The sequence below is a fragment of the Planococcus citri genome, chromosome 1 (assembly GCF_950023065.1).
Source record: "Planococcus citri chromosome 1, ihPlaCitr1.1, whole genome shotgun sequence".
Taxonomy (NCBI): domain Eukaryota; kingdom Metazoa; phylum Arthropoda; class Insecta; order Hemiptera; family Pseudococcidae; genus Planococcus; species Planococcus citri.
Window position 1 is genome coordinate 80007833 of NC_088677.1, and position 23830 is coordinate 80031662.

Here is a 23830-nt window from a genome sequence, read left to right on the forward strand (position 1 = left end):
GAAGTTAGCCTCCGAAGTGAGCCTTGCCATCTGAAAATCTTTGGTTAGCCTCAAAAAATGTAGGGAGATCTACATTAAGCACCAAGAGTTGAAACTATACCTGGTGTGTAGATCGCACTTTCATTGATTTTCAAGAAATTGAAATCTTTGGTTAGCCTTGAAAATTCTCACTATATTCACTGCAGACGGGTTTGGCAAATGTCTGGACTTACTACGAATTCTACCCTAAATATAAAATTATGCTTAGATTTTTTGCTCATTTAGCATTTTCTCCAAACCTCACGGGGCGGAATGTATGCTAAAGAGATAAATTCACCTAGAAATATCTAATTTTAGATTTTCACCTCGTCATTGATGTCTGACCAATCTCAGTATTTCGAGAACCGATTGGAACGAGGTCTGACGATGGCTAAAAAATTAGTCACTAAAATTAAAAGTTTAAGCATAGTTTTAAAAAATCTTTTTCACCTCGTTTCTTGACAAGTATTTTTCTGCATGCTCCAGAAGAAAACAGTGTTGACATGAGGATAAAACTTACCTAATAGCCTAGTTAGTTAACCTTACTTAGGATAACGTAATTATAGACGAAATTAATTACCCCCAAAATTGACCAAAACGTCACAATATTTTCGAGACGAATAGTTCCAAAATTAAATAGGTGACTAGGTTAGGAATCTCGCATCGTGTCCTTCACAGACAGAGGAGCTACAATGCCGAGTGTGAATGAACCCAGTAGCATAGGGAAACGTGACGTTTTTAATGTACCATAACACCATTAAAAATCAACACTTCTCAATGAAAAAGAGGGTGTCTTTTCACGTAATTTATTTAGTCTATAAACACTAGGTTAATGCATGGATTTGATAATTGTGAACATTCGTGTACAGAAATTATCAAAATCCCACCAGAATGTATGTTGTATTTTTTCAACACATGTAGTATGTTTTTTAAGCATGAAGTAAAAACTTACTAAGTTGAAAAAATACAATACACTTTCTTACCTTATTTTAGTGGTGTTTTTGCCGACTCACCTCGGAAGTGAAACAACATTGAAATAATGACATGCGTAGGAAATAGGCATAGATTTTTTAGAAATTTAGTGCAATATTTTTTTTTTAATTCTTGATACTGTTTTGTTGACTCTTTTTTCATTTAAACATCTTTCTGAGTCCAATCAGAGTCGAATTGATAAACATGACAATGCTTAAGTTATTTCTAGGCATAATTTATATTTTTTACCTTGTTTCCAAGCTGCTTGCAGTGGCGAGACGAGATAAGCACGTAATTATAGATACATAGATCTAATTACCAAATAGAAAAATTACTTTACTTTTCCCTCAGCCTGCTACTTAGACATTTTTTCGAACTACTTGGAAGGAAAAAATCACGAAAACGAGGTAGCTAAGTAACTTAGGGTTAGAAATATTTTTTACTAAGTTACTAATCTTGGTGCAATATTCTCACACGTGCCGCTAGATCTTGGCCTTGAAACACCCTTTTCTGAAATTCTTTACCAAGGAGAGAGAATTCCATCAGCCTAGACCTAGCTCAGAGGGCGTAGATCTTTCCCTCTTAGATCACATTATCGAATAGTATTGCAACTTAAAGGGAAAAGATGTAGGAATTTCGTGGAAGTGCATTCGAATACTTCGAGTACATTTTCACCTCCACCAACCCCGCCACCACCGGCGGTTCATTTTTTTAAAAGATTTCGCCGAAGTATTTATTATGATAGGATACATAAATACTAATTGTTATGTACAAAAATGCAACAAGTGTCACCCTTTTAGTTAGAGGCGCGTGCCGAAGTCGTAAATCTGTCAGATTTCTTATTTTAATGACCAAAGGCGACGACTTTTAAAAGGGGTGAGAAACTATTGGAAAGATAGGGCCTCCCACTACATGGTCAGGTCTCTTTAACTATTCTCAAATATTTTTTCACTTGCCACAAGAAATTCATACTACGTTTTTCCGTCGTGGGTTGCAGTACTCATTCGTAAAGCACTTCGCGTTTATGAATACTCCACCAGCCTTAAGCACTCGCAGTAGAGTAAGTAAAAACAAATCGTTTATTTCACTGGACTTAGGCACTAATAGTCTCAAGCCCAATCGCGTAATGAATTCTGATTTGAATATGAACGACAAAGAGAGTCATACTTCGGATCAATCGTTTTGTGGTGATCAACCTCAAATGTACGCCAAAGCGTGTCCAGTTGAGGAAAATAGTAATTTGGATACACCTTCCGATGAAGGTATCGGTACTCAAGAATGTTCGCGTCCATTTGACCCCGAATCATTTAAAGATATTCTTGACGAGGAAATTTACGAAACTTTTAAAACTACTTGGGATTGGAATGACAAAATTCACTCAGAAGTGAAATCGAATTTCAAAATTAATAATCAGCAAATTATTAAGGCCAAAAATTACGCAAAAGAAGCGAAAAACGCCGCGATTTATTTAAACGATAAATTACAAGACGTCTCGATTCAACAGTCTAAACATGCTGAATGTACAAATGATTGGCTAAAAGAAATTACTGATAAATTAAATGAAACCTCGGTTATCATTACTGAAACAAAATCCGAAACTTCTGACAATTCTTCCAACCTCCAAAAAATTTCTGAACTCGTTACAAAAATGCATCGCGAATCAAATGATAATAACAAACTTTCTGACGAAATAAGTTTTATCAAAACCGCAATTCGCCACTTACCTATGATCAAACAAAAAAAAGTAATAACCAATCCAATAGATCCAGGTTCTGTAAAAAATGCAGGTGTCTATTTTTCGGATGAATTATTACACTTTCCGCATGAATTTTTGGATGATTTTGATCGATACTTCTCCTATGCCAATGCAGCTGAGGATCACAAAATTTTCACTTTCAAAAAGGTGATTTGCACAAGAAATGCCAAAGAATTTTTGGAAACAGTCCGCAATGTCTATCGATTCGACGAATTAAAAAAGAAATTCTTGAATTATTATTGGGACAGGAGGGCTCAAAATGAAGCTATGAAATTTTTCAAATATCATTTTAATTCTGCGGAAAACATGAAAGATATGGCAAATAAAATGATTCGATGGGCTCGATCTCTATCCCATCATCGTCATGGTTATACGGAGGACCTTATTCAACTACTCATTAATAAGACCCCCGAGCCATATCAACACAAACTCATGGGAGAAGGGCAAACTTTGGATCAATTTATCGAAAAATTATCAAATTTGACAGAAATTCAAATTGACACAGAAAATGAAGTCCCAATAACCCTTTCTCGAGCTCGTAGGTATCCGAATTCCGAACCATACACACCTCAGGCACCTAGACAACAATTGTATCCATCCCAGGAACAATTGCAAGATTTATGGGATATGCTATCTCAAAAAGCTAGGAAACCCACCAATAACAATTATCGTAATAATTGTCCTGGCAATTCTGCTGAAAACCCAAAAGATTCAACCGATAAATCGCCGACGACTTATTCTAAAGATAGGCCTGAATCTCCAAAAACTAATCAAACCTCGAATCAAGGTACGCCTCAAAAATCAAATCCGAAACCTTTTAATGTCGATAAATTCGGTAATTTAGTCACCAATAATAAATCGAGACCTCCGCGCACACCTCCCGCTCCAGTTCAAACTGTAGAATTTGATGAAAAAGCCAATAAATATGTTATCATCGATAATGACCCAGAAGACTTAGGAGAAACAGTCTCAGTATGTAATTATCTCAACGAACTATTTGAGGAGCAACCAGAGCAGTTAGATCTTCAATCAATAACTTTGGCAGTTGGCTCAATAACATCGATGATTTCTCCTGATCCGAGTGATGAGGAGGACGAAAATTCGAATGCGGGAAACGATTGTCACTAGGCAGCCCGGGGGCAGTTCCTAGTGCTAAGTTAGCCCCATTTAGAGACATCTTGAACCAATATATATGGGTTGGCGATGGATTAGCCCATTACATGGCTCGCGGAGAAATGATAGTATCTAAAGATCTACCCGATTATTTACGCGATCAAATACCACTCGAACAACTTTACAATCGATTATTGAAAGTCGAATTCAAACCCTACTCAAATTTCATACTTTCTGCAGGTCAATTAGAATTCAATTTCTCGCGCAAACCGTATCGAGTAATTGAACAACAATTAAATAATATAATCGAATTGCTGTTAGGTTATCACCATGCTGAAAAAATAATTCTCTTATTTCCTCTCGTCAAACCGCGAAATATTGAAGAACCCGATGTTAAGCTGTATAGGTACATCGATTTCAAAAACATATACGCTCGTGTCGCTTCTCACCCCAGTGTACTTTTTTGGAAAAACCCCGCTATGCGATTTTTACAAACCGAAGTCATGTGCGATGAAGGAAGATTTTATACACGACCCAAACTAGGGAATCGTAGAGAACTTCAGCCTATTGAACAGAAATTCCATTATATACCAGCACTAAGACGTTATTTCCCTTCAATTCTTGAATACCGCGATGTTCGTAATTCCATCATTATGGAAATGATACGCCAACGAAATTTCGAAGCGTGGGTCGAACACGTCGATTCTATGGAACAAGAACAAAAATTCACCAACACTCAAGGTGAAATTTGGGGAATGACGACTGTACCAGTTAATCAAATAACTTTGAATACGAATCAGGAAAATTTTGAACCACGAAAAATCGTAAGAGCAGCATTTAGACAACTGCAAAACGACCCTCGCTCAAAATCTTCTCAAAATTTAGGCGAGTTATTTTCATCCAAAATTAACCAATCGCTTCAAAAACATGCTAAAAAACGTAAAAATAAAGAACCTCTCATGAATCCAAAACGACAAAACACTTCCTACATTGACGCAATCGATAATGCGATAATTCAAGATAATGAACCCATGCCATTTATCTCACGTCAAATTGTAAAACAATGCACAGACGACCCTGCATGCGTTGTGCCAGTATTTGTTGGAAATAGAAAATTGGCATTACAGTTGGACACGGGGGCACTTCCAAATGTTCTCACTAAACTAGTAGTAAAAACACTTTTGAAGGAAGCCCCCCAATTCATCAAATTTATTAAATTAAAGAAGAGGGTCCAACTGAAGCTAGCCGATAATACAATAATTACTGCTGCCACCCATATGGCTGAAATTTTAATGAAATTAGGACCAGCATTGATGAGCGTTCCATTCTATATAATGGACGCTCCAGGAACTTCATTTTTAATGGGTAGAGTTTCCATGGAATTTTTCCGCATGTCATTAAATATTCATAAGCGTGAGCTACAATGTGAACCTGAATTTTTTAAAGAATTCACTATCCCATTTATGCCCACGATCGAATTTCAAAATGCACTCACTGTGTATTCTCTCGTAACGATAAATCAAGACGAGTATCCACAAATTTACGAAGATATGACTAATGCACAAATTACTAAAGTGCAAAGAGAAATTATCGAAGATAAAATGACCGCGGTTAAAACTTTCCGAGAAAACTTACGAAAAGATTTAAAAATGGCAGTTGCTAATGGTTCAATTACTCAAGAGCAATCTGTTCAAGGATTCGAGAGATTAGAAAAATTTTACGATATTTTTGATTTAAATCCCGGAATGTACTCAGGTGAACAAGTAAAATTTAACTTTCCAGAGGGTGGTGAACATCTAAAACCCTGGAGAGGTGAAAAATTTCGACCTAGCAAAAAATTATTGCCAGCATTACGTCGCGCCATAGCAAAAATGCTAGAACTCGAAATTATTCAATATTCACATTCACCTTATATTAACACCTTAGCACCAGTTGTGAAGAAGAATGGTGACATTCGCCTTTGCCTTGATGCAGACGAATTGAACAAATTCCTCATTAACGTATTGACTGAGCCAAATACCATCTCTAGCATGATCTACGACAATGCAGGAGATCGACTATTTTGCACACTCGACTTCACAGCTGGCTTTTGGCAATTAGTCTTAGACCCAGAGTCGCGAAAATTTGTAGCTTTTCAAGTCGAGGGGCAGGTTTTTGAATTTATAAGACTCCCCTATGGACTCAAAATTTCCTCTGGCGAATTCGTTCATATGATCAACAATGTGATCGACAATGAAGATGGAATCACAAAGTATGTCGATGATATCAAAATATCAGGCAAAGACTTTGAAGAGACTATCGCTAGACTGGAAAAAGTTTTCCAAAAAATTCGCGAACATGGTCTAACACTTAACCCGACTAAGACCCAATTTTTTCGTAATTGCGCCGATCATTTAGGCTTCGTTATCTCCGACCAAGGCGTTGGAAAACAAAGCGAAAAGATTAGGAAATTGGAAGAGTTTGAGAAGAAACACACTAAAAGAGGTAAATTCTCACTCTCCAAGAAAAACGATATTCTGGCTTTAGTAGGGAATACAGGTCTTTATAGGGACTTTATACCCGAATATTCACAAATCGTTAACCCCATTTACGAACTTACTAAAGGTGACGTACCTGTTGAATGGACTGAAGTCCAACAAAATGCTTTCGAAAAACTCAAAGCTGAATTTCGCAAGGACTTTAAACTTCAACAAGCACCTAAAGAGGGCGATTTATTTCTCGATACAAAATTATCAAATGACGCGATGAATGGTGTTCTCTTTTACATGGAAGAAGAAGAGAAAAGAATCATTCTATTTGTCTCGATAGCTTTTAAAGAACACCAGAAAAACTTCACTCTCTTTGACCTGACCGTGAAATGATGTGTCTTGTAAAATGCGTCCAAAAATTACAAATTTGGTTACATGGTCGACGAATCCATGTACGGTCGAACCTTTTACCTATTGTAAACCGATTCAGAGAAATCGCACAAACGCATAGAAAGGCAGCACACTGGATCACTGTCTTGAATTGTTATGATTTGATCTATGACATGAATACATCCAATAAGAAGCTTTACGATATAAAAGCCCCTGACTTAGAGATAAATTGTGTCGAAGTTGAATACTCTTCTTCAGAAGAAAGTTATTCAACAGCAGTCGAGGATGACCATTTTGAGACGAGTATCGAACCCTACGAACTCAAATTTCTAGATGAAAATATTTCTGAGCTCAATCAACGACTCAAAAATATTTCTTTTCATCAGAAGACTGATCCATTCTGCAAAAAGATCATTGAAATCCTTGAAGAAGGAGTCCCAGCAAACAATAAAAAGCAAAGAGACATTCAAAAATCTAAAATGTCGAAATTTGAACTCTTTATAAATACCAAAGGCGAGAAAGTTCTCCTACGTAAACTTGAATATGGATCAAGAGTTCCATGTTTGCCAGATACGTTATTTTTCGATACAGCTGATTATTTACATTGTGCTTACGGCCATGTAGGTGCCAACAAGCTCGATGTAATTTTCAGGAGAATTTATTATCACAATAATTCCCTCGCGTATATTCGAGAAGTTTGTAACATTTGCATTGTGTGCAAAGTCAACAAAAACTACGCGAAACATAAAATAATTGAATATGCTCAAATCGAAGCATACGCACTCGGCGACGTACTATCCGTCGACATATTCGGTCCTTTGCCTGCAAACACCTGCGAGCCAAAATACCTGCTCGTAGCAAAAGACGTTTTTACGAACCGTACCTGGATACGAACTCTGTATAATACCAAAAAAGAGTCAGTATGCCAAAAAATGGAAACTATCATTAAAGACATCACAGATCAAAAAGTTCGAATCAGAAAAGTCATCACTGACAATGGCTGTCAATTTATATCTAACGCCTGGTATGACCTACTTGAATCTCATAGAATTCAAGTGGCACACACAAGTGCCTACAATCCTCAGTCTTCCTCCGTAGAGCGAACAATGAGAAGTATAGGCGATAAAATTAGAGTAAAGACAAACGCCACTCATGATCCTCGACGTACACACCTCGGATGGTATGACGTAATCGAGGAAATCGAACTCGAACTTAATAATACCCCGACATCATTCGGTTTTAAACCGAATGAGGCGTGGGGCATTCCTGATGAAATTACCTCACAAATCCCTCACAAGAAATTGAAATTCAACTTTACTCGTGAACTCAATAAACTCCGAGATAAATTGGCGAAACAACAAATTCCATCTATCTCAGTTGCTCAATGTTTAGGTCAAACACTAGACTCAAACAAAGACTTAATAATAGATAGGGATGGCTATGTTCGAGTCACAGCCGATGGTGCGTGCTCGAAAAATGGCGACGCCAATGCTATCGCAGGAATTGGGATTTGCTTTGCGCCGGAATCCCTAATGAATATTTCTGAGCGCATAACTCACCCAGACTATCCTACATCCAATAACCTGGCAGAGCTGATTGCGATCAAAACAGCTCTCGAAATTTTGAAAGATAACGAAATTACAAAAGTCAAATTGTTGAGCGACTCAAATTACGCAATAAAAGCGCTCAACAACACATGTTCATCTTGGCAGACGAATAATTGGAAAAATTCACGGAACAAACCTGTTCACCACGAGAAATTATTCAAACAAATTCTGGAACTCAAGAAAGAATTTGAAGCTGTGGAGTTTATTCATGTCTTCGCACGCAAGCATGAATTTACCAATATAATAGCTGATTCTCTAGCCAAGAAAGCCGTTTACACGCCTGAAGAACAAAATCAGAGAACTTTCGATATGACTCAACGTCAAATAGTCGAAAATTTCATTCGCGAAAAAAGACGACTCAAGAAAATTGAGGAAGAGTCCTCCTTCAACAAAAAACATCTTGATCCGACATTTTTTGAGCCAGGTGATTGGGTCCTTATGACGAATCACAAGTTATCGTCACGAGAAAAACGCACTTCTGCTAAACTCTACCAGAAGAAAGTAGGACCCTTTATAGTTATTCAAAGGAATGGCCAAAACTGCTACTTACTAGCACCCACTGACGATGCCACAGATGACCGAGTGTCAAACATCCGTCAACTAACTCTCTTTATTACTAAAAACAATCTGGAGAAATTAAAAAAGGAAGTTTGCCTTCAATCTCACATCGATCATCGTTCCTTGGAACAGAAGATCAAAGACTTCCTCACAAATCATCGTGATGATACTGAGGACGACTCTGATGATGAGGATAACTCGAAATCTGAAGAAGATGACATCACAAGTGAAATCATAGTAAGCAATAAAGACTTCAAACGAGCTTCCGAAGCTGTTATAAAAGAAGTCGAAAAAGCAGCAAGAGAGCATCGCGCAAAAGCCCGAGCCGAGCGTAAAGCGCTCGAAGAATTAGACTCTCGACTTCTAGATGGTGAAACTCTCGCGGATCCACCTCCCTCCTCTTCTGGGGCAGTTGTAGACAACAACTTGCCAACGAAAAGACCTAGAGGAAGACCAAGGAAAAATCCCTTGAACGATTCGCAAGAAACTATCTATAGTCAATCTTCCCAAACTGACGACGACCAACCTTCTCAAGGGGCACCTGAGAATTCACCTCCTGTTACGACTAAAAGGCGAGGGAGACCTCCCAAGAAAGACAAGGAGAATGAATCCCAGGATAACACCTCGCCAGATTCACAACGAGATTCAGAGAATAATTCGACCCAAGAGGTACTAACAGAATCCCAAAATCTCGAAACAACACCTACTCCAGTCATTATTAGGAGAATTAAAAAATCTCAAAATTCTCCCCCTGACTCAGGTTTTGCGGAAACTCAGCAACCCGCAACACAGTCTCAAGAAGATGTACAGGCTGGGGCAAGAAATCCACGATATCCTCCCCTCCCAATCATCCGTATATCTGATAGAGTTAGGGCTAGATTAGGGCGACCTCAATCTGAATCATATTGGAAAAAACAATTCGTAGCCAATACAGTCGACGTCGTAGACAATCCCGATAACAACAAACGGGATTCTTTAGATTAAAAATTCATTTTTCCATACATGTCATTCCAATACCCAGGTATTTTGCAACGTAGATAGGTACACCTTTGTCAGTTGCCCCCCCAATTGTACAACATACCTATCTACTACACACACGCGAAGCGAAAAATTTTAAAATCTATAAAAATATAAAAATATACGCGACGTATTTCTCAAACACACGCGTTGAAAATACGTACACACCCTAAAAACCAGTTCATCAACCCCATGCAATATGCAACTTAGCCGCTACGTCAACACAACACAGCGTGGAACCACCTTGCAGCGTCCTCCGTTGAAATATTTGATATTATTTCGATGGTACATGTTGCAGGGCTATCCCACGCACATTACATCGTAATAATTCGGTAGAAATATTCAAAATACTAATTGTAGGCATATTCGCATGTATTGTTATTCGAAAACTGAGGTTATTGATTTCGGTATATAGATAAAAACACCATATCGATCACCCCAGCACCCGAAAACAAATAAAAATCATATTTTCGTCTGTATAGCTGGATCATACCAACCTACCAGTTACCCAACAATTGAAGTAAAAATACAGACAAAAAGAAAATTATGAGTATTCATTCATCATACAAAATTTTTATTCCATTGCCCGATGTCAATTGCCCGATATCACAATAAATGGATACTCGTACACTCGAGCATTCGTTAATACATTTTTTTTTATTATTCAAATCCTAACTCTGTCAACCAACAATTGATAGAAATGCAAATGAATGCTCGCACACACACTATCTACTCAAATCAAAACAGTTATGAGCATCCACAAGCAAAATTTTTTTTTACTCTGTCGATTGCCCTAACAACTCGATAAGAAAAATAAACGGATGCTCATGACACACGAACCATAATTTGTCTAAGTAAAACTATAATATATCACACTTTCACAAACATACCACAAAAGACTCTCGTTCTTTTCAACTTGCATTCTTAAAATGCGAATAAATGCATCACAGATATCATTGACTTAGTTGTACAATGACTTATTTATACTTCATGACCCACTTTTCAAAATATTATTAGACAAAAAATGGCAACTGATTCGAGTAAATGCACTTTCAAGATATGTTAATTCCTGGCAAAATAGCTTTATTCTTAGGTATATAGTACTTATCAGATAGATTTAAAATTACGTTCTTTCACAGCCAAGGCGCTATAGAAAGACAAAATAATTCATATTTTAAACGTATCCCTCCTCGTTTACGCAAAGAAAATATTTAGCACTTGAATCAATCACTGTCACAACAGTAGACAAGAAACCACCCTAGTTAACACATTTACGATCGCGGACACAGTGACACGCTCGTAAAAAGTAAACTATTTAATGACCCTACGCCTTACGCGTACAACCGGTAGCTAGGGTGCGCGACAGCCTGCGTAAACCACACACATTGTTTTCGATACATTGACCTTTTTTTCTCCCTATTCGAAACGCGATTAGCCCAATTAGTAAAAATTACTCGAAACCTAAAAATAGTATATTGGACATCGGTACGTGAGAAAAACATCACAGAGACAGTTCTTGTCAAAAATCTTCATCCCTTCGATGACATTTATGACCAGTGATTTTTCAGAAAATCGAAACTACGAAAAAATCACGTTTCTGTGGTCCCAAAATTTTATTACTTAAAGGCGTAACTTTGTATCTTCTGTCTTAAAAACCTCTATCTGTTCACACTCTTGGTCATTATTTTCGACAAAATAATCTACCCCTCGTCTCCAAATATGCGTAAATGTCGCGAGAAAAATAAGACGCGATAAGAACTTTATGTAAAATGGAGTAGGGACATTTTTTTCCTGAGAAAGAAATAGTCAAAAATCACGTCCAAAACATCCAGCAAAAAGGATCGAATACCATATATGTAGTGAAGTTAGTGCCAGGAGGACCTACTTCGATATCTGGTGAGATCAACTCTTTTTTCGACTTAGCTTATATTTTGCTTTTCAAATATTAGCATTTGTCTCGTCCATGTAAACTATATTGTAGCAACCCACGGTGGTACACTACAATATATAGGATTGCTTGATTTTTTGCGAAATTTTTTTTTTTGGAAAATATTTATTGCATCATGAATCATTGCGAACTCATATGCGATAAATGTTCTCGACCATTGACCCATATGGGTCCGGATGTAGTGACAGGTAGAGATAAAATTGCGATTACAAAGTGCCTACATCTTTTCCATTATAGTTGTATTTACAACTATTACATCGATAGTATGCAGACTGCTCATAATATGAAAATTATAACCTGTATGCGACGAGGTTGTAGAGAGAAATTGTGTGGAACTGACTTTTCGGTGGTGAAACATTCGTCCAAAATTGTGCATTATATGCAAAATGATTCGAGGGTTCGAGAATTAAATAACCAATTGACGATGCAACAGGACTTGTACACTAGGTTACAAGCCACGGTATCGGAAATTACGACTGAGAATACGACATTAAGGACACAGAACGAGGATATTCAAAGGGAACTTACGAATTTGCAAGCTCGATACAATATGCTGATTGATGAACAGAATAGTAATTTGTGTGCAAGTATTCGTGCGAGAAATACTCCTAATAGGCCGTATACCCCATTAGGCTATAGACCCCAATCCCCTATCTACAGTCCAATGCCGACGTCATTCGCTTCAATACCTACTTACTCAGCTCCTCAGCATGTCGAAACTACTCCATCATCCTTATATTCACACCCAATGGACGTTCCACCCCCAACTCCCGATCTTCCACCGATTTTCTTATGTAATCAAAACCTCGTACGTGTACCGAATACAACCTATCAATTCATACTTCCAAATCCATCCACCATGACGCCGTACGCCTCATGCGCCTCGACGCCTCATCCACTTGGATCATCCTCAGAAAGTAATAGCCAAAAGCGACATATGAGCTCCGAGTCATCAAATCATCCACGCGACGAAAATTCGAAAAGTTCAAATGATTCGACAGGTTCCCATGCTTCCAAGAGAGCAAAGATACCGCCACCTAAACAGAAGAAGGGTACCTCAGCCGAGAGAGGGAACAATCATCGTAAATATCGTCTCCGCTTCGGAACGGATTCCAGCGAACTCCTTCCCTTCTACCCTCTGAACTCCTATCCTAAAGGATTCACAGCGGCGGCATGCGAAGTTAGCAACGAGACATATGTTGTAGTACTCTTTACCTACAACATCTTAATGATAGGGGATGGCCACGTCTTTAGCATCATTAAATACTTGTCACTAGGTAAACCCTATGCTGATGCAGTAAGTACACAGCTCTATCGACAAGACTTATTACTTGCCGAACTCGTAAAATTCATTTCGAATTTTAAAGACTTCCCTACTAGGGTAATGTTATCAATAGGAACGTATGATGTACATTGTGGTACACCATACAAACAATTTTTCGAAAGTATGCGAAAATTATGCACTGTGTTAAAAAATCTAAACGTGTCGGAATTAATTCTATTACCTCTAGTTCTACATCCCAACACGAATTTAACTCGTTCTACTGAGATTTCAGATGCTCTCAATTACGATTGGTCTCAGATCTTAGGTGGAAAAATAACTCGAATCCCAAGTGTATTCGAAACACTCAACCATTACTGCACACCAGAATGGAATAGCGCAGGACCGTATTATCCAATCACCGTATACGACGATGTAATGCACTCCCTTCGAAGACAATTCATCCCAGAAGCAAATAAAGTGCAAGATACCCAGCTGTCATCACCTGAAGTACCTGCAGCCAATAATGAGCCATCCATTGCACCAACCGCAGCAGTAAACCTGACCACAAACGAGTTACCTCGATCCTCCTCTCATGAGACTTCTTCTAGCTCGAATAATCTTACTGAAATTAATAATTCAACTTCAAACTTGTCTTTGATGGAAGTCGACAATAACCCGACCCCATCAACTTCTAAAAATGTTGAACTTGTTAATTTAGATACAGCTCATCCAGTCACAGTCACTACAGCGATCCGAACTAGCGCTGCAAAGAAATATTTCGAAAACGAATCTTTGCGCTGTACGATCCGCCGAACGTCAGATGACACTTTCGAAATTAGTAATTCGAGACCAATAAATCACCGAATTACCAATGGTAGCGACCAGCCACGCAGACCAGAAGAGTCCCTTCAACCCTCTGTTATACTACAAAACACACAATCGTGGGCGGAAGAAGCAGAGCAGGATCCCGAAGTGCGTCGTGCTGCAGGGATTATGACAAGTTTTTGCTCTGGTATTCACCACAGAGAAACACCACAAAACCCAGAAAATCAGGAAAAAGAGTAATATGTATCAAAATCAATTTTCCCTTATTTCTAGTTTTAGTAATAGATATTTTAAATTCGACATACTCAAAAGGTAGTAAGCCGAATTTCTAGATTATAGATTAAAATTAAAATTCAAAAATTCTAAAAATTTATTTGTTCAACAGTTTAAAAAAGTACACTGTAGTTGATGACGTAAAAGATGATACGTAAATAATCAAATGAAATGATGATCCAATATCCACTCACAAGGAGATATTTCAACTACACCACTAATGAACAAATGACAAAAAAAAAACACACCTATTTTAAGTTTCATTTTTCTTTTATTAATTTTTCTTCTTTTTCTTTTCTTTTTTCTTTAATTCTATCATGTACATAATATTTATATGTTACTGTTAAAAGTAAGTGTATCTTATGACCCCCCACACTGTACGAAAACATTTCGATCAATTTTAACAAGTTAAAAATACAGAGTGACAATTTTTTTTTTGAGAAAATCCTAATCATTTTTTACAAATCTTCTCTATTTTTTTAACGTCACTTCTGACTGAAAAAATTACACGATAGATAGCAATTACGTATGACCTTTGAAAATGCAACAGCATGAGACTCAAAAACTTTAGGAAAAAATACCGGAATTCAGGATCATATCATACGTAAACAAAAATTCAAAAAATGTAGGCCAAATTTTATAAGTTTTATCAACGTTTGACAGCGAACTGACACAAATTAGCAAACATAGCGCAAACGGAAAGGGCAACCCTTATTCTTCAGACTGACCCAAATTTTGATAGTTATTTGGCCACTTCAACTTCCCGACTACTTTCCAAATTTTGATTCTTGGAAAATAGCTTCAATATCTTCAAAATCGTCAACCTTCATCTAGACGATATAAATTTTTTTTTTTTGACCCAATTCAAATTAAGCCTTTTTTCAAAAATACGATTCCCAAAAATCGTTCCCACGAGCCTCCAGTAAATTTTGAAAATTTCCAGAGCCTCCAATGAAATTTTCCGAAAATGTAAGAACTTCTCTGATGGGCAATTTTGACCTTAATCTAGTCTTTCGGGCAATTTTGATGTAGAAATATAGGGCCCCGGGATTTTTAAATTTTTGTCTGCCATTTTGGAAAACAAAAACAAAAAGTAATGTTTTGCAGTTTTGTAAAAAAATAATTGGTGTTTTGATATTAAAAAAAAAAAAAACCCAGGTAAGTGAGTAGTTTTTTTGTAACAAAAAAACAAGGCTTTTGGATGACTAAATAAAGTGATTTTTTTGCAATTTTGGAAATAAACAATACTTTTTGTCCATTTTTACAAAACGATAGGATTTTTGGCAATTTTGGCAAAAAAAAAAATTTATTTGTATTTTGATTTTTTTTTTTTTAAATTAATTTTGTTTGTTGGCATTTTGACAAAAACAGATTTTTTTCTGATAGAAAAACAAGATTTTTGGATGACCAAAAAAGTAGGTATTTTTTTGCAATTTTGGCAATAAAAGCAATACTTCTTCACTATTTTGGTAAAAAACGTTTTTTTTACAATTTTTACCAATCGGTAGGATTTTTGACAATTTACAAAAAATAAGTAAAATTTGGTATTTTTGATTTAAAAAGATGAAAAAACAAACAGATTTTTTGCGACAAAAAAGCAACATTTCTTGAAAATTGACAGAGGGCAGATTGGCCCCACTGCCGAAGGTAGTGCATATAATAAGAACCCCTTATAATGAAATGTTGGGAACGTGTGTAAATTCTTTAGATAGGCTAAGTACTCGAGGTACTCGCGATCTACTCGCGCATATAGGGCCGCACCCGCGAGTCGGCAAACGTAAAAGCAGAAGGGTTCGCGAGCCCTTGACAGTTCTTGACAGCCTTTGACGTTTATAGGCCGAGATAGGGATTTTGGCCATTAATTAGTAAAGTCACATAAATTGTCTAATTTATGTGTACTTAGCAAGTACGCTATTGGTCCCCCGGAAATAGGGGTAGGGATTTGACCATCTCAAGTCTCTTTATAATACAGATCTCGAAGCTGCTAGCAGAGAGATCGTGATGTTTTTTGGATGCTTTCGGACATGGTTCCGGCAACTAAATCTAGTCTCCGGACTTTGGCTCTGACAACGCGCGAACGTCAGTTCTATCGTCGAAGTTGATAAAATTTAAGTCATGGACATCTATTCGGAGTTCATGGCAGTAGTTCTTTCGTTTTTCCCATCTCATAGTTTGATGGATAATATTTCAATCCAACCTAGATTAACCGAAATATTCACGGTTAATAACGAGTGTACCTTTTTGACATTTTGGGATGTATCCGGACATCACCGAAATGGGCAAAGAATTAAAATGTGTCTCATTTGGTTAAGTTCCATCGACGGCTCGTAGTATTGGGTGAGCCACCAGGAAAGAGATGGAAAACGCGTATAGTTTGTGGTAAGCAGGATACACTTACTTTCTTTTAATATTGTATTCACCTCGCATAGATTACGAGCAAGGCGTCGTAATCTATGATGACTAAATTAAATATTGTTTTCTCGTGTAAATAAAATTAGTTTAAGCACAATTTAGCAATCCTACACCTTCGGAGATGGGGTAGGATGAAGTACCATAATTTTGGACTATGATTAAAATTATGCTGATCTATACCATCACACGTATGGTAAGATCTATCTTCGTTTTAAATTCATTTAGGGCCTTTCAAACAAACAAATGTAGAATCATGTAGGTCAAATGAATTTATGTAAAAAATTATAAATATACCTTGTAAATATTACAGAATTCGTATTTATTGGGTATATACTTTTTAAATGATGTATAGGGCAGTTTAGGAAAACTACCACCCTTCTGAGCTATCTAGGTACTTAGGAAATATTCCCCCTTTAAGGAATATTTCTATTTCTCACCATTATAGGTAAAGGATTTATTCCCCCCTATAACACGTAGGGTTTCTTAGCTACACTATATCAAAATGTTCACTAAAAAGAAAGGTTTTCCGCGAGTTTGGACCAAAAAAAAGAGTCTTCTTGACGATTTTGATTTAAAAACTAAACAGTTCTTTTTTATAATTTTGACAAAAAAATGTACCTATTTGTACAGTAAGGTGAAGAATTTTTTGCAAATTTGACAAAAAGATAAATAATAAAAATATTATTGGTAATTTTCATAAAACGATTTTGGATATACCCTATTTTCGACCTGCCAAATCGATTGGAAACGGTTTCAAACCATTTTGAGCAGTTCTGGAGCCTCCAGTAGATTTTTGAAGTCTGAAATTTCCACAAGCACAAGATTTCATCAAACGGAGTTATGAAGCCGAAAGTCATTCTAGGCACTAATTTCAATTCGCTATAAAGTCGTCTGCAGGTAATGGAGCCTCCAGCGACTTTTTGGAAGTTACTGGAGTCTCTCCAGCAGATTTTTTTAATGCTTAAAATTTCCATAAAACTTTACCAAACAGTGTTGAAAATCCAAAATTCACCCTGCACTCAAATTTCAACACGTTATCAAGTCGACTACAGATAGGTTCGAGTAACTTTGGAAACTCTTGCAAATTTTGAAAATTTCTAGAGCCTTTAGCAGATTTTTGAAACTTGAAATTTCCACAAAAATTCATCAAAATGGAGTTGGAAAGCCGAAATTCACTTTGCAAACTAATTTCAAGGTACGCTATGAAGTCGGCAGTTCAGTTTTTTCTGTCAAAATTGCAGAAATTACTTGTTTTTTTTTTGTCAAACTTCCCAAAAAAAGAAAAAAAGGTCTTGTTTTCTACCAAAATTGCCAAAAAGTTCAGCTTTTTTTTTTATTCAAATATAAAATTCCCAGAACAACGATTTGTTTATTGTCATATTTAGCTGAATGATTGTTTTCTAAATCAAAATTGCCAAAAGGTCTTGTTTTTTTGCCAAAATTGTAGAAAAAACTGTTTTTTTGGTCAAAATTTCCAAAAACGCCTCATAAAACTCTCAGATCCGTTTCATGAATCAGGATTGCCAAAAAAATTAACATAGGTACCTGCATCTTTTTGGTTAAAATTTCTTGTGAGTTTTAATTTTTGTTCCAAAAAATCCGAACCAAAAAAAAAATCGTTATTTTTTTCAAATGCTAGAAAATTGCTTGTTTTTTTTTGCCAAAATTGAAGAAAAAATTATTTTTTTTGAGACATCAAAAATGTATCCTTGATTTTTGCATTCAAAAAATTTGCTTTTTGCATCAAAATCAAAATAAAATCCGCGTTTCATCAAAATTGCCAAAATTCTTACTTTTTTGTAGAAATTGTAAAAGCATTTTCAGTTAAAATTGCAAAAATCCTTATTTTTTTAATCAAAATTGCCAGAATATTATGTTTTTGCAAAAATTTTAGAATAAATATTTTTGGAAAAATTTCCTAAAAGTCTTTCTTTTTTGTTGCAAAAAAGCTGTTCTTTTTTTGTCTGAAATACAAAAAAAAATCGTTTTATGAAAATTACCAATAATGTTTATTACCTATCTTTTTTCCAAATTCGCAAAAAATCCTACATTTTACTGTACAAATAATAAGTACATTTTTTGTCAAAATTGTAAAAAAAAAACAGTTTTTTTTTAAATATTATGATTTATGATCGTCAACGTTTTTTTTTTTTGCCAAAATCGCAGAAAAATCTTCCTTTTGGTCATTTTCAACTTTCAAGAAGTAAAAATCTGTTGTTTTTTTTCATTTTTTTTTAAAATCAAAAATACCAATTTTCGCCTTTTTTTTTGCAAAAATTGCCAAAAATCCTACCGATTGTTGAAAATTAACTGTTTTTTACCAAAATAATTAAGAGTATTGCTCTCATTGCCAGAGTTGCAAAAAAAACTTTTTTAAATCATCCAAAAATCTTGTTTCTTCATCAGAAAAAAATTTGTTTTGTCAAAATGCAAACAAACAAAATTAATTTTTCTAAAAACCAAAACAGAAATAAATTTTACTTTTTCGAATTCCTATTCCAAAGTGGTCTAGAAGTATTGTTTTCATTTCCAAAATTGTCAAAAATCACGTTCTAATTCAGTCATCGAAAAGTCTAGTTTTTTTCTCACAAAAAAGTCCGTTTTTGTCAAAACTTCAAACAAAAGTACTCACCTAGGTTTTTCAAAATCAAAATACCAATTACTTTCTTGTAAAACTGCAAAACATTCCATCTATTAATAATTTTTAAAAAAAACATTTTTTGCAAAAATTCCAAAAAAACGAATATTTTTTTAAAATAATTATTATTTATTAGTATTATTCTTGCCAAAATTCCAAAAAGATCAATTTTTTATGATATAATTTGTCGAAGAGTCTTTCTTTTTGTTTTCCAAAATTGCAAAAAAAATCTTGGGCCCAATTTCGACATCACAATTATTGATTCATGTCAAAACTGCCCATCAATTTTGTCTTGCTACTAAAATTGCGAGAAATTCTTACATTTGAAAATGAATTTCTTCGAAAAAATGCATTCAGGAAAGTTTAAAAAATCTGCTGGAGGCTCTGGAAATTTTCAAAATTTACTGGAGGCTCCAAAATGACTCGAGCCTACCTGCAGTCGACTTGACAACGAGTTGAAATCGGAGTGTAGAGTGAATTTTGGATTTCCAACTTCATTTGATCAAATTTTGTGGAAATTTCAAACTTCAAAAATGTACTGGAGGCTCCAGAACTACTCGAAAATGGGTTGAAATCGTTTCCAATCAATTTGGCAGGTCGAAAATGAGTTATATTTCAAATTTCAACTTTCTAGGTCCATTTGGTAAAATTTTGATTTTTTTTTTGTTATTTTTAGCTTAAATTTGATTTTTAAAAATTCACCAAAAAAAAATCGAAAAATGCACGTTAGAACTTGAAATTTTGGCTGGTGATGAATTTTTGCATGTTCTTTCGATCCAGCATTGTCCAATTTAACAAATTTCGTGCGAGTGATAAGTTGCAAAGCGAAATCACCTGTCAATTAAAATGGCCACCATTTTGTTAACAAAGTAAACTTTTTTTTTGGCAAGTTTGCTTTAAAATGTTTCTTAAGATGTCCACTTTCAAAACACCGATCAGTAAAATCGAAAGAAAAAATCAACTCTTACAGTCGCCTTCTTCAACCTCTCACAAAATCACGCCGGAAATATACCTACAATTCATTTTTCATTGATCAATATTTCAAATCCCCGAGATCCCTTCGACTTGGAAAATTTGAAGCCACAACTTGTTAAATCACTCGAACCAGTTCAGTAAAAATTTCACCAACTTCGAAACAACATCATTTTCTACTCAATTCCGATCTCGAAAACTCGATTATGAATGAAACCATCGGTATAGCATGTTTCAAATTCCAACCTGACGAAAAATTCTTCTCTCACGACCTCTCCCTTCGCCTCGTATTCGTACCAAGTTTCGTTTGCAAACACTCAGCAAACATATATGGTATATCTCGATCACGTAGCTCGTAATTCTTTCTGAGAATACTTCAAGTGCATAATTCTTTTTTCCCGTTATAACGGTTACGTTGTTGGTTGGTTGGTTCGTTCGTTCGACGTTAATTCTTCCAACACTATCGCATCGTCGTCTTCGTCGTTGTCACTTGTCACCATATCCCCCTTACGTATAAAACAATAATGCGCAAAAACGAAAAGAAAAGAAAAAAAAACCACGTCGCGTAATTTCACAATACATATAATAAAAAGGTTAGGCGATATTTAAAATGCTAACGCATACACATATAAAATATATCGATACTTTATAACATTAATAATTTAACAAAAAAAATATATATCAATAAACATGCAATGTTGATTATCCATAGTAGAGAATTTACAGTAAAAAAATGGGGAAATCTAAAAAAAAAATTAACTTTGACTTTTTTTTTTCAATCCACATAATATATAAAACGACGAAACATGTAGGTAAAAAAAAAAAAAACTGCACACACGTTCGATATTTTAAAATAAATTTTCGAGCAGGAGCAGGAGCAGGAAGAAAATCGTTAATATTTTTGCGTGGTAATACAGAAAGATAAAAGAGAGATAGAGAGAAAAAAAAAACTTAAAAAATACGACACATGTAATAAAAAAAATTGTACAAAAAAAATCAACGCGAATGAAAAAAAAATATAAAGCGCTTAAGTAAGTATCGAAAAAAACCTATTTATAGTTATTTTGCAAAAAAAAAAAAGAAAGAAAGAAAAATCAATTAAACTGGTTTTGTTCTCGTGGTGCGCGTTATTTTTTCGGTAAACAAATGCAATCTCACAGTGAACGAAAAAAAAAAAATTGTTTATAAAAATTTCCAATCGGTGGGTTTCACAGAAGAAGAAATACAAAAAAACAGGACGAAAAATCGGTTTACTCAAGAGGAGGTGTGTGTGTGAGCGTGGTAAACATATAATACGAGGTAATTCGTTGAAATTTTCGTCAAATTTAAACTTATGGTACGTTTAAAATGAGAAAATTTATCGTATCTCTGAACTGAAGACGACGACGAACGTGGACATCTCGCTTTAAAATGCAATATCGACATTTTTCCTATAATAAGTACCCTGGCATTTTTAGGAAAAAATTATCAACGTTAAAAATTATAAAAACAAATTCTCTCTATTTTTACACGAAAGTAAAACATAATGAATTGACTCGAAAGCGAGTACCCTAAAAGAAGCGCCGCTGATGAAAGTATTTTGATCGAATTTTCCAACAACAAAAAAAAAATATATAATAATCTGCGTCGAACGAAAATCAGAAAAAAAAACAAGTACGATAATTAAAAATACAAAATGTTTTTTTTTTGTAGTTTAAAAATACGAAAATTATAAATGAAAAAAAATTGAAGTTATCGAAAAAAATGACGTTTTTTTTTGTATATATATTCGATCGCACCGTTGAGTTTAGAAAAAAAAAGTAAGAAGGGGAGAAGGGAGAAATGCCAAAATATGGATTACAACAAACGACAACGACCTTTCTTCTTCTTTTTTACTTGTAAGGCGGCTCTGGTAGAAGTTTCGAAGACTTCTCTAACACCTTCCTTGCTTTTGGCCGAGCATTCCAAATATGCGAAAGCGTTGATCTTTTCGGCCATGGCACGACCTTCCTCAGGCTTGACGGGTTCTTGTTTCATTTTGGCCAATTCTTTAATGGTGACCGGATCATTCCGTAAGTCTTTCTTGTTACCCACTAAGATAATCGGTACATTCGGGCAGAAATGTTTCACTTCTGGGGTCCATTTTTCCGGTATGTTTTCTAACGAGTCGGGCGAGTCGATCGAGAAACACATTAGAATTACATCGGTGTCTGGATAAGAAAGTGGACGTAAACGGTCGTAATCTTCTTGACCGGCCGTATCCCATAAGGCTAATTCGACCTGAAAAACGCAGTTTGTTAAGATACGCACAGGAGATAAGCAGAGCTGGTAATCATTTTACGAGCGAATCGAACGTGATGTTTACTTGTTTTCCGTCGACTTCGATATCGGCTACATAATTCTCAAACACAGTCGGTACGTAGACTTCTGGAAATTGATCTTTGCTGAACACGATCAACAGGCAAGTTTTACCGCAAGCGCCGTCTCCTACGATAACCAATTTCTTACGTATCGCCGCCATCTTAGTGGTGATTTATCAGCAGTACCTGGAATTTGAACACCGTGTTAGATTACTGGCTTATTAATCATATCTCATAGGTGACTCCGAGTCACCACGTATAGCACTTAAGACGTCACGAATTCGATAAAACGCCTAAATATAATCGATGGTACGTCGATCGGTTCGTATTACCTAAACATAGGGAACGTGTTAATGCAGATAAAAACAAACGGATCTATTTAGACAAAGCCTCGATTCAAACACTTTGAAAAAAAGGTTCGCTACAGCTAACCGAAAATCTACGTATGTAAAGTGTAACCTGATAAAATACACCACAAATAAACAATGCACTGTAGCGAGATTAAAAACCAAGCTAAATAGTTAGTAGGCGCAATATCATCGTAAATATCACCGTTTTCGCGAAAAATACTCGTACGAATGGTGGAAATCGATAATATTCTAAGTAATGGCGAGAAATATCTTAAAATAGTCGATGTAGTTATATAGGCGTAACCTTGATTTACCGTAAGAATGCAGCCCCATGACAAATCATTAACACAACACCGATCGACAATATATCCACGCCGTGTATAATAATTATTATAAATACTTACGAATCAGGACGCCAAGTAACCTCTGGACAATTATTTCGTTAATTTAATTGATAACTGAACATCAACAATTATTCGGAAGCCATTTTAGCGAATATCTTTTTAATCGAGAGAGCTAAAAGTACAAGAACGCGAGAGAATGAAGAATTTCGAAGAATCAATTAATGGAAAGGAAAGTGCCGACTGACTGACGTCATCTATTCGTCTGTGACATTTTCAACGAGTTTGGATATTTTGCACCATTCGGCGGATTGGTGTTTATGAGGTGGTGCTTTTCTGTCGGTGGTGGACTGATTGAAGATGAGCTTCGGTTTGATCGAGTCTTCGAAATTTTGATTGATGATGATCAGAACTTGATTGAGTGGATGATTTGGGTAGCTTCGGGTGTTCTTCAATTAGATTTGATTGATTTTCAACGTTTAATTCGAAGCGTTCAAGTTCGAAGATGCGACGTTTCAACGTATTCAAATCAGAAAGATCACCCTTCGATGAAAATTGTGATCTACGAA

General features: G+C 35.7%; 1 protein-coding gene across 2 annotated transcripts; it reads right to left on the minus strand.

Annotated features, from left to right (window-relative positions):
* Positions 1-20797: 20797 nt before the first annotated feature.
* Rho1 (ras-like GTP-binding protein Rho1) lies at positions 20798-23482 on the minus strand. Of its 2 annotated transcripts, none has more exons than XM_065351190.1 (3): positions 23325-23482; positions 22576-22756; positions 20798-22490 (listed from the first exon to the last, which is right to left on the minus strand). In XM_065351190.1, the coding sequence occupies exons 2-3, from the start codon at positions 22729-22731 to the stop codon at positions 22068-22070; spliced, it is 579 nt and encodes a 192-aa protein (XP_065207262.1). In that variant the 5' UTR covers positions 22732-22756; positions 23325-23482; the 3' UTR covers positions 20798-22067. The 2 variants fall into 2 exon arrangements, with proteins under 2 accessions (XP_065207262.1, XP_065207271.1); XM_065351199.1 differs by lacking the exon at positions 23325-23482 and adding an exon at positions 22903-23199.
* Between the last annotated feature and the right edge of the window lie 348 nt (positions 23483-23830).

Coding starts and splice junctions, on each gene's coding strand:
- Rho1 (XM_065351190.1), bottom strand. CDS start 22,731: ATGGCGGCGATACGTAAGAAATTGGTTATCGTAGGAGACGGCGCTTGC. Junction 22,491..22,575: donor TCGAAGTCGACGGAAAACAA/GTAAACATCACG, acceptor TGCGTTTTTCAG/GTCGAATTAGCCTTATGGGA.